General features: G+C 39.3%; 1 protein-coding gene across 1 annotated transcript in view; it reads right to left on the reverse strand.

The window, feature by feature from the left end:
* The window catches only part of LOC145979341 (uncharacterized), a 273539-nt gene that overhangs the window by 12888 nt on the left and 247993 nt on the right, over positions 1 to 12658 (reverse strand). Inside the window, exons 14-15 of the mRNA XM_083112208.1 lie at positions 11542 to 11715; positions 6491 to 6718 (exon numbers count right to left, since the gene is read on the reverse strand). Of these exons, the coding sequence (XP_082968334.1) occupies positions 6491 to 6718; positions 11542 to 11715 (402 nt within the window). The remainder of the gene's footprint in view (positions 1 to 6490; positions 6719 to 11541; positions 11716 to 12658) is intronic.

Here is a 12658-nt window from a genome sequence, read left to right on the forward strand (position 1 = left end):
TTTGCCAGACATTGCTACAAAACTAGCATGATCTTCGTTTTTGGAGGAGAATTGTGACAGGAGATGAGAAGTGGGTGTTTCTGAAAACCCTGATACACGTAAACAGTGGGTGGGTGAAAAGAAGACAGGAGGCCATCGCCCACGTGAAACAGGACAGATTTGGGCAAAAGCTCATGCTGAGTGTGTGGTGGAAAATTGACGGGATTGTCCATTATGAGTTTGTTCCAGAAGGTCATGCTGTAACAGGTGAACTGTATTCTGAACAATTACGCCGAGTGTATGCCATACTGAACGGGAAATACCCGGCATTAACGAGGAGGAAGAGGTTACTGCTGCTAAATGACAATGCTCCCAGTCACCGGTCTCGAAGAGTGACCAACACACGACTGAGCTTGACGGATTTGAGTTGTTACCTCATCCCGCCTATAGTTCGAATGTTGCACCATCGGATTACGGTTTGTTTCGCTCTCTCTCACATTTCCTGTGTGGTCGGCAGTTCAGTTCATATGATGAGGTAAATTCTGCCTGTCGTGAGTTTTTCAATTCTAAACCTGCCACCTGGTATCGCCATCAGATTGAACTGTTGTCGCAGAGATGGGTGAAGGTAATTGAACATGGAGGCCTGTACTTTGCTGAATAAAGTCTGTCTTTGTTTCTGATATTCTGAGTTTCATTTTCGCCCTTGTATGGTGCAGGACTTCTGGGACAGCCTGGTAAAGTCTTGTTTGAAAGGAAAATTTTCTCCTGTAATACCTTAAATGGTAATTTTCTTGGCTTTGCAGAAAAGATTGCAAAATTCCAGTTTTGCAGAAATATCTGTGATGGATTCACGATCATTATTTGTGAATATACCTTTAGAATGAACCCATTACCTTCCAAGAAAATGAGAGAAGCACTTAGTGTCAGAGACTCAACATCTTTCTTTTCCTTTCAATTTCAATTATTTTCCATTGCATTTCCACCCCTTTGGTTAATCGCACTAGTGGTGATGAATGATGTACTGCTGAAACGGATGATTGGATAAACGCGATGCCAAATCCATGCCTTGTCCCGCACCGTGCCGTGCAGGTTCGAGTCGAATCTCCTGTGGGAAGCGTAACAACTTTTGTCCGAGTTTTCAGTCTGTGAGTGGGACCGGTGGACATCAGACATCGTGAGGAAATTGGGGAGCTACGAATGAGTAGCCTACAATGATTGGGGGTTTGTCGTGCTGACTACATGTCACCCCGTAACTGGTCGGATGATCTCCCACCTTCAGGGAGTGAGGGTAGCAGTCGATAGCTGGGTCCGAACCTTCAATCGGCTGTTGCGCCACAAGTTGTTATTATTATTTTTACATCCATGCCTTAACAAAGTTTCGAACCTGGGGCCTGGGGCTTCTGGTTTCGTAGCATGTACACTGACCATTTTATGCATCATTTAGCTTGTAAGTCTTGCTAACTGGTCACACATGAATAAACTTTGTATTATGATTTTATAAAAAAAATAGGTGAACCCTCCAAAGGTAAAGGCAAAGCTCACCCTGTCATTAATGCACATAGTGGTTGAGGTTTAGTGGTCTGTAAACAGTAGACTGAATTTTCAGTAGGACTGATTATGGTAATGATGATAACAAAGAAAATTTGTTAACCCTAGAAAATAGTGATCTGACGAAGCTGAAAATTTACTAATGCCGATGTATTCACTGATAATTTTTGGGCCCAATACCAATGCCGATATTTAACCGATTCCGATAAATACGATTATTCAACAGAAATGGAATGTTAATTCCAGCATGGCAAAAATAAATTTTCTATGTACATTTCTATTGCATATTATATATACATATGTACACTAGTGTCCAAAATTAAAGCAACAAACAGAAATCCTTTCCTCGTGTGATTTTTTTGTTGATAAATTTGCCAAGTTTAACCTGTTGCTATCGTAATTGTTTTGTTGATAAATCGTGACAGGGGTGCCCACAGGGAGGTTTTATGGTGCAGGTTGTGCCATCGTGATTTTTGGGGGGGATTTTTTCCCTTCAAATAATATAAAATTCAATATTTATATCTTTTCCAAAATATATGTAAAAATTTTACACCTTAAATGCACCGTATTTAATCCATTAGATGAAGAAATGAAAGTGTTTAGGGCATTATCGAAGAAGGGGGGGGTATCGAACTCCTATTAGGCCTTAATTGACACGTGAGGTCTGAAGGGGATTCTGAATTAAACTTTTGGGGGGGGGGGGACACTATCCAACTCTAGATCTTTGATTATGGCGAGTACTTTAGTTAACGGGGAATTGAGCATTAAATTGATGGGGATATCCAATTCTTGTGTATTACTATTGTCTTAGACTGTTGCGGAAATTCTGGTGTGGAGACTGAGAATAAATTTTTTGGAGGAGGCAATATCCACTCTTCAATATCAACAGTAAGTCTAAAATTGGCATGGAAATTTTGGTGGTAGGACTGAGTATGAAATTTAAAGGGGGAGATAGAAAGCTCTTGATAAAGTGTTAAATCTTAGATTGTGAAGGGATTTCTGTAGTGGAGAGAGAGTTCGAACATTACATTTTGGAGACTGTATTTAGCGATAAGGCATCCACACGTTTTCGACCCCGAATGTGCTAAAGTAAAAGCTGGAAAAGGAAAAGACTATCTCGGGATCTTAAGAAAGAATTGACACCCCATTAAATTAATATTCTTCAAAGCCTGAAAACAAATGGATGTAAAAATTTTCTTGCTCGCTGCACTCGCAGTACTTTGTTCCTACGATGTGTGTTTGGAGCTTTAATGAGATGAATATGAAGTTTTTACACTAAAGCTGCATTACAAGACAAGCGATATTCTCCATTAATTGATTTGGTTTTTTAAGTCCACTTTATGCACTCTAAGGCTAAACGGGACTAAACCTACAGTTTAAAGTGGGATCCACGCAATATTCTCGATTATGATGAACGATTTTAGGGGTGGTTTTGAGTGATGGCACCCCTGTTTAGGGAGGAGGGGCAGATCAATTATAATGTTTAGTAAAGCTAAGATAAAAATTACTTTCGGTAGACACGCTGTCGTAATTAAATATTTTGTGGGGATTACGATATGGTATAAGGGCGCGAAATATATGATTTGGAGGAAATGCATGACATGATTTTGGGGGGGATGCACCATTGGCCTTGGGGGGATGGGCACCCCTGAATCCTGGCACATTAAGGTTAGTTTATTTTCTATCTTAAACCAGTTGTCTATGACATCATAAATATTACTATCACCTGATCGTATTATGTGGTCAAATGGACACACGGGAAAGAATTTCCGTTTGTTGCTTTAATTTTGGACATTAGTATATATACATATATATATTCTAAGAGATTTGACATTTGTGCACAAGCAGTTCTTTATAATGCAAAATGAATTCTTGTTCTTAAAATTGTAAATTTAATGCTGGCAGGTTCAACTTCAGAAACATGAATTTCTGAAGCACTTCTGGAAGTAACCTACTTCTTGACTTATCACAAATCTGTCCAGCATCACTGAACACTCCTTCACTGAATACTGATGCAGCAGGCATGCCCAAGTATTTTCTCACCACTTGCGTTAGGTTTGCATACTTATTTTTGAATTTCCAATACAACAGCTAATCCCCTGGTCATGTGGAATAGTTGGTTCAGCAATGTACTGTTCTATTTCTGATTCTGAGGTAGGTTGATCCTCTGAATGAGAGTTTGCAATAATTTTATCACAAAAACTCCAGAGTGATGAAGATCCATAACCTAATTTTCAATAAATCTTAGAAAATTAAAATATAAAAGAAGGTAAAACTCTAGTATTTTTGGTACCAATTTAAATCTCGGATTTTTGCTGATACCGATATATCAATTTCTGCCGATGTTCATACATCGGTAATCGGCTTCAGCACATCACTACTAGAAAACTAAGGCTTCGTCAAATTGACGACGTGTAAATACAAAAATATTTCCCTCATCTTTTCTTACCACATGATGATCTTGGCACCCTCAGTACCTTCAATTGGCCTTCAGCTGTCTGTGTTGAATTGCTGTCCAGTTGATAAATTATTTTGTATTATTTTACCTGCATAGTCATTCTGACGAAGCGATAGCTTTAACATAAGCAAATTTTGGCACATCTATGTTTTGTTGCGACAATGGAAAAATCACTTGTGTCATGAAAAACAAAACAAAATAAACAATGTTGTTTTGCTGCTTTTGGCAACTCGTGGCACAGCAAAGTTCTGAAAATCCTGTAATAATTGTGTTCTACAACTCTGCTATGGGGGCAATGGAAATACTGAACCAAATGTGTAATCAAATGACTAGCAGCAGAAAGATAAGAAGGTGGCCACTTTGTGTCTTTTGTGGCAAGATAAATATTGATCAAGTGTACAGTGTATTGTGATTTACACACACACAAGAATGTCATCAATAATGATGAACCACTGAATCGACGGCAGTTAAAGGAACTCCACACCAGGGTTGTTAAAGGTCCAGGAATTTTAAATAAATTCAATTCTGGTAACGTAAACGTAAATGGGTTCTGGACCGTAAACAACCTTTTTATCTGTAAAGTTTTTCAATTAGGTCCAGGAACCTTTTTTTTCGATCAATTTAAATAAGGTCCAGGAACCTTTTTTCCAGAAGAATTTAAATACAGTCCGGGAACCTTTTTCCGAGCCAATTTAAATTCGTTCCAGAAACCTTTATTCCAGGATCAATTTAAATATGGTCCAGGAACCTTTTTTCCGAATCAGTTTAAATAGGGTCCAAATTCCGTATTGAAATTAAACAATATGCAACTTGGATCGAATACGGACCTGACGATAAACAATTATCCACTTGTGAGCATGAAAGAATCAAATGCATGAAAGGTGCTGGCTCTAAGGTACAATTTATAAATGAGCGAAACGCAAACGCTGTAGTCATGTTGCCCTCTCCATCTAGACTCATTTTCTCGCACGCGTTCCTTCATTTGGTTGTAGCAGCACCAGAGAGCAGCAGCTTCACGTTACCTGGCTGTGGTTCCTGAATCGGATGCCAGAGCAACACGTGATGGGTTTGTTTGAACTCAATGTGACATCACACTATATAGTCCATTGCGTTACGTACAGCAACATTTTGACAAAGGAGTTTTTGAACCTGGTCCACGAGAGAACAACAGCATTTTGATTTATTCCCTGCGCTACGTTTTCTACAACCTCAGTGTGACATTCCAATGTAAAACGTACTCGCGGACATTTTCAGAAGGCAACTTTTGATCGGTCAACCCTGGTCCAGGAAATGTAAATAAATTCAATTCCGGACTGGGAGAGAAACATAATTTAATTCTAGACAGTGTATAAACTTTTCATATTTAAAGCATTTCAATTCGGTACAGGAACCTTTTTCAGGATCAATTTAAATACGGTCCAGGAACCTTTTTTCGGGATGAATTTAAATTCGGTCCAGGAACCTTTTTTCTAGAATGAATTTAAATTCGGTCCAGGAACCTTTTTTCTAGAATGAATTTAAATTCGGTCCATGAACCTTTTTTCTAGAATGAATTTCAATTTGGTACAGGAACCTTTTTTCCAGAATGAATTTCAATTGGATCCAGGAACCTTTTTTCAGGAAAAAATTAAAATATGGTCCAGGAACCCTTTTTCAATGTAACAATACGCAACTTGGACTGAATTTAAATTGTCCGAGAAAAAAGGTTCCGGTCCTGCAGTGGAACCCAATAGAACCCATTAGAATTTATGGGTTCCTGGACCTTTAACACCCCTGCTCCACACTGATGTTATGAAGCCATGGATGAACCATTTTACACAATGTAGTAAATGTAGTAGTCTATGTGGGCTATTGGCAATCAAACAATTCATTGTGATGCTTTGTCAGTTCCTGAAAAATATTGTTTTGCAATGTGGACTTAGGTCATGGTGGTCTATTTGGTAGGGTGTCTGACTGCCATTCGGGAGACCTGGGTTTGATTCTTGGGGTGGGTGATCTAAGGTCGAAATTTTACTGGCCTTGTCCATGCCTAAAGTGGCTCTGGGGCTCACCCAGCCTTAAATAAATGGATACCTGGGGGCAACCCTGGAGAGTAAAGGCAGCCAGAGCATGATGCTGATAACATCTCATCCAATTTGGCCGAGATCAAGAATATATTGTGGGGTCCTACCCCCCCCAATCCCCTAAATGTGCCTACATGGTATGGTGCTGTATCCTGGAGGAACTTTACCTTTTACCTTACGTAGTATGGAATGTTTATTTGCAGAAGAGTCTACATATAGATTGTTTACCTTAGCTTCATTTTGCGGAAAGTCTTCTTATACGCGTAGTTATTTTTTTTGCATTATTTACGATGAAGCAAATTTGCAGTTGCATCTATATATATGACTTTTTTTGGTCGCACTTCCCTTCAAGGTCACCACAGGGAAGGGGCTAATTCTTTAAAAAATACAGAAGTAACAAACAATCACTAAATGTTAGCAATAACGTGCACTAATATGTTACCTGATAGTCACACTTTGAGCAGTCCAAGCAGCAGCTGTCCTGAAGCAGAATGCCAAATGAGCACTGGTGGGGGCAGGAGACTGCCTCACAGGACACAGACCCATTGGAGCAACGGCAGGAGGTGCAGGCATCTGATGCCAAATGGAATGTGGCTCCAGATTGGTAAATCTTGTCTCCAACAACACACTGGGATGCACATGGTGTAGGCTTGCACTGGACGTTGCCATTCTGCATGAAAATATAGAGGTTACAACCATTTATGTAACTGCAACATAAAATAATACTTATATATTCAACATCACTGTCATTGTCCAAGTCACTATAACCTACAATGCGATAGCTCAGTTCTGTTTTCATGTAAATGGCAATGCCCCCTCCAGTTTTATGCACCCAATCATTTTTCATGATCTGATACTTTGGTAGGTTGATAGATGTAATTGGCGTGTAGGCATCTGTCCAGGTTTCAGAGATTGCAACAAGATCAAAATCATGCAGTAAAGTAACACACTGTAGTTCATCAGGGTATGTTGAATTGCAAACTTATACAGGGAACATCACGGGAAACCGATGGTTTCAAATTGAGAATTCGAAACAGGGAGAGGGGGTAGAGATGGAAGTAGGCTTTCATAAACTTGAAGTACTTTCCTGCATGTGTAAAATGTCAGTCTTCAGTGCTCAAGATCCTATCATTCCTTAAGTCAGCTTAAGTTAAGTCTTTGTATCTGCAAAGAAATACATCCAAAAGAATCTTGTGATTTGTAGTGTTTGGAAAATTTCCATATAATTGCAATTGCTGTAGTTTTTACAAATGACTAGAAATGCCCCCTCCCCACTCATCTAAGTTTCCAAATTCATCTTCTTTTACATATACCCCTGTTATATGTAAATATCTTAAGAGATAGACTAGTTGCAGTATGGACCATTCGTGCATGTTCAAAATTGCAAAAACTTAATAAACTATATCATATGTTCTTCAATATTCAATATTATAATGCTCATTCACATCCTCACTTCCAGATGAAATTCTCTCATTCGGAAAAACTTACTTCCAATTCTGATGGCAAGAGTTTCATGTTACAGAGAGCAAATTCTTTTATAGCAATACTCAAGATCGTCTGAATCTGCAAATGAACCATGTGATATTCTCGGCATAACCCCTTAAGACAAAGTTCAGCAATAAACGTCTACCTAGTGATAACGAGAATTGAACACATGTTAAATTACCTACCTTACCATTTTCCTTAATGATATGATTAATATTTTCCTTATTATCTGTTGAATATTTGGAGAATTCAATAATTTTATTGAACACAGTAAACTCGTAATATAAGGAAGAAGCAATACTATTTATTAATGCTGTCATACTAAGCTCTTCATTGTTGAAACATTTCTAATAAACACAAATACAAATTTATAATGAATATTGCAGAACACTGTAGCCAATGTTCTGCTTTCAAATATTATTCTTAAACGGTTTGAAATGACAGTGAATACAATATACGAGGCGCATCCAGAAAGTAAGTTTCCCTATTTTTTTTTTAAAAAAAACAACACAGTTTCAGGAAACCATTTATTGGCAACAGGTACAGCAAAGGTTCAGCTATTTTTCAACATAGCAACCACCAGAATTGAGACACTTGTTGTATCGTGGTATCAACCTTTGGATCCCACTGTCGTAGAACTCTGCCGCCTGTGAATGGAACCAGCATGTGACAGACATCTTCAGCTCTTCGTCATTGCCAAAACGCTCACCGGAGGACAGGAATTTCTTGAGGTGCAAGAAAACGTGAAAATCGCTGGGAGCCAGATCAGGACTGTAAGGTGGATGATCAAACAACTCCCAGCCAAATTCCGTCAAAACAGGTGCTGTGCGCCGAGCCGTATGTGGACGAGCTTTGTCATGGAGGAGCACAACACCTACAGTAAGCATGCCACGTCGCAATTTCCTTAGTGTTTCACAGTAATGGTCAGTGTTCACCGTTTCACCTCTGGGGAGGAAGTCAATGAGCAAAATGCCCTTCCTGTCCCAAAGCACATCACTTTCTGTACTGACAGCGTCTGTTTGAATTTCTTCTTGACCGGAGATCCACTATGCCGCCAATGCATTGACTGCTGCTTGGTTTCCGGGGTGAAGTGCGAAATCCACGTCTCATCGCCCGTGATGATCCTGTCGAGGAAATCATCGCCGTCATCATGGTACCATTACAGGAATGTCAGTGCTGCTCCTGAACGTTTCATTTTGTGTTCGGGTGTCAGGTTTTTCGGCACCCACCTGGCACACAATTTTTTGAACAGCAGGCGCTGCGTGACAATCTCATGCAACACGGATCGCGATATCTGCGGAAAAAGGCTACTCAACTCCGTAATCGTGAAGCGACGGTTCTCTACGATGCGCTGCCGCACCAGCTCAACCAGATCATCAGTGATGAGGGACGGACGCCCACTGCGCTCTTCATCATGGACACTTTGACGACCTTCCGAAAACTGCCGACACCAGCGACGCACCATTTGCTTACTCATAATGTTCGGCCCATAGACCTCACAGAGCTGACGATGAATGTCAATTGGCGCAATGCTTTGTGCATTCAGGAACTTTATCACCGACCGAACCTCGCATGCGGCGGGAGAAGGAATACGAGCTTCCACTTCGAACCACTGCTGCCTCGCTACTGGCGCCGGGCGGGATCTGTCCGCCTGGCATATGATTGATACGTCTTAGCTCTGCTGCGCATGCGCAATTTACACAGCTCATTATGTTTACTTTCACGGGAAAAAAATAGGGAAACTTACTTTCTGGATGCGCCTCGTATTAATAAACATACACAATAAACCACCATCCACCACAATGTGAAGAAAAGATACTGGCTGAGTAGAAACTCGAACACCTAATGAAAATGTCAAATTGAATTAATACAAAGGATGCCCTAACCAACTACTCTAGCTCTCTCTCTCTCTCTCCTCAATGTTCTCTTCTGGGTTCGCTACATACTGTGTGGCACGTTTCGTCCAGCCACTTGTTGCAACTTTATATTTTGGGAGGCCTATTGATGTATTACCCCCAGAAATTTTAGTATGTGGGCATCAGTATTTTATATCCTTTCTGTATGATTGTTATGGGACAATAAGCATCTGCTTTGAAAACCTCCTACAAGTCAAAAGCTGAGTCGGGAAGACTTCCATGATTTGATTCCGTTCCGGATTATAGACAGTGTTACATACTCTGACGAACTTGCACTTCTTTCAGTTTCATTGTCAACATAGTAAGACAAGTAATTACAAAGAACATGTGTGTTGTATATCTCATTGAATACCCAAATGCTATTGTGTTCATTTATGGCTATGCAAGCATTGTGTGTGTTTGTGTATTTTTTTCAGAATTCATATAATGCAGAAATTCAGCATGTAATGTTTATCAAGTTGAAAATGCATCTATTATATGTTTTTCTTGGAGCCAACATACCAGTCTTCTTTCATATTTGCACATGTATGAATTACTCACTTTAGTAAACAGTAAGTATTTTATAAAATATAAAACCGTTTACTTACGTTAGGTGAGTATGTTCCATTTGTAAAAGCAATGTTTTGGGGTCTACTGCTCCCTTCTTCTGGCTTCTTCCTTGGCACGTATCATTTACGTTGAACAAGGAATAAGGTAAAAAATTTCAATTGTTAAAAGAATTGTTAAAACACTTGCCAATGCCTCAATGGGGATGGAAAGTTTTATTGAAGCATTGGCAAGTGTTTTAACAATTCTTTTACCAATTGAAATGTTTTACCTCATTCCTTGTTCAATGTAAATTGATGCGGCATGTGGCAATGATACGTGCCAAGGAAGAAGCCTGAAGAAGGGAGCAGTAGACCCCAAAAATGTTGCTTTTACAAATGGAACATACTCACGTAACGTAAGTAAAAGGTTTTATATTTTATGAAATACTTATTGCAGTCTTCTTTCACGTTTTCACTGAGTTTCATAAGACCAATCCTTAAAGTTACTTGCAGTAATAGCAATTTTCACTAATGAAGCACGAGCAAAAAATGTGTCGCGAAATGAATCAATGGAAAGTTGTTTTATGAAATGTCATTATTTGTCAAAAATAAATAAATGCATAAATTACATATCTGTTATAACATCACTGGGACTTCAACCTACTGGTGTTACTTTTTCGTACCTGAGGTTTGCTATACTGCCCCACCTTGTTGCACATATTGCAGATTTCGACTTTGAACTTTTCAGGGGTGTACATATTCTTATTATGAACACCAATAATTTTTGTCCATAATGTTTCTAAATATTTAGACGGGTCACACGTCACAAAGGCAAGTCCTTCGTGGTGATTTCCTGCAAATTCCAAGAGATTAGATAGGACCGATGCAAGAACTGAATTTCTCCAAGGAAATTGATACTATACTTTTTCATAGCTTCATTATTAATTTCTAATATTTATCCTTCAAAAGTATTGAGCTTTTGTCAACATTGTAGAAACATGATAATGCTACACACAGGATTTATCAGTCACTTTGGCATATTTGGTGACCATAGTAACTTTATGGATAAATTTCTTTTGTAAAATTTATTAATGGGAGATAAAATGTTTAAATTTCACTATCATTGAAATTATCTGTCCTATTTCTTATTTTCTGTATGCAACACAAACATCGAATTATTTTTATACACAATACAGTTTTTTAAAAAAATATACAGGGTTAGTCAAAAAGAAGAAGAAGATTTCAAAATGTTATTTCCAACAAATAATACATGACAGAAACATAATCCACACATCATTGGATAGATTAAGGGTCAAAGTTTCATTGTATGACAATTGGTTCCATTTGTGCACTAACGATGATGTTTTTTTTTTCTTATTGCGATGACGATGCCACAGAAGAAGTTCTCTTTTGTGCTAAAATTTGTGAAGTCAATCCATTGTGCAAGTGCAACATGAATTCTGGCATAGGTTGAACAGTCACTTCACCATAAGCAAACTTCAAACTTGGAACTTTCCTCTATCTAATGATGTAACCAGAGTAATTCCTTGCAGTTCTTCACATACCTGGCAAAAGCACTCTTGACAGCTACCATTGCCAACAACAAGACTGGTGCCATTCGTGATTTTCATGTTGTCCAAAAGACAGTCTTTGCACTCAGGGCAGCATTCACCAAAAGATTGATATGGATGACTGCAATTAGTTTCACATGGTTTGTAGAAGCAGCTTATGTTCCCATGCTGTGGGGAGAAAGTGGTTGTTATGGATGTATATCTAGGAATCAAAAACATGTTTAAATACCATATGAATGCCAGGAGAAATGGACGCAACCCAATTACTACTGGTAATTGGCAGTAACTTTGCTCAGAGAGTTTATCTTTAAATCAAAGCATTATCTTAGAGGATTATAAAGGGTTTATTATATACTGTTTCTATTTACATATTTACAGGCCATTCGGTTTAGCTTCAGCCTTCAGCTGTGCAGAAGTCTGCCATCAGCGCGACGATGCAAGAGTTCCACTGAGAGCAGAGTTGCTAACTGTTATAACATCACTGGGACTTCAATCTACTGGTGTTCCCTATATCCATAATCTGACTTAGAGCTTATTGGTAGGTGTGTTCGGTACTTAAGTATATATATAAATGGCGTAGGAGACAGTAAACACTTACCACAATTGAAGAAAAGTTTGATATTTCGAGGTCATGACCTCATTTTCACAGTAGGTAGAAAGTATGGAGTACAAAAGCGTAGAGGCACAGAATACTGATGCCAGCGTCCGTCAGCACAGTAGTGCCAGAAACAAGTGATAGAACACGGGTTTTGAGAAAAGATCCTTTCACCAGTGTTTACTGCGGGATGGATGGTGGGTGGGTGGGTTGTGGTTAGGGGGGAATGGGAGAATACTTATTGGGTGGCTAGGTTGAGTCCGGGGGATATGGTGGCGTGCATTCCTGAAATGTAGGCCCTTTCCCATTGCCTGCAGGTGGAGGTGTCAGTGTGCTGGGGTAATAGGTGTATTATGGCTACATGGAAACAGTTGTTGAAGGTGGTGTTGTGGCTGTTGGTGTGGGTGGCGACGGTGAAGTCGGAATTTTGGGTGGAAGCTCTGTGGTTATTGATGCGAAGGTTCAGGGAGGTAGAGGTTTCACACAGGTAGAAGTAACCACAGATTTGACAGATGA

The sequence above is a fragment of the Lepisma saccharinum genome, chromosome 1 (genome assembly GCF_977018435.1).
Source record: "Lepisma saccharinum chromosome 1, izLepSacc3.1, whole genome shotgun sequence".
Taxonomy (NCBI): Eukaryota; Metazoa; Arthropoda; class Insecta; order Zygentoma; family Lepismatidae; genus Lepisma; species Lepisma saccharinum.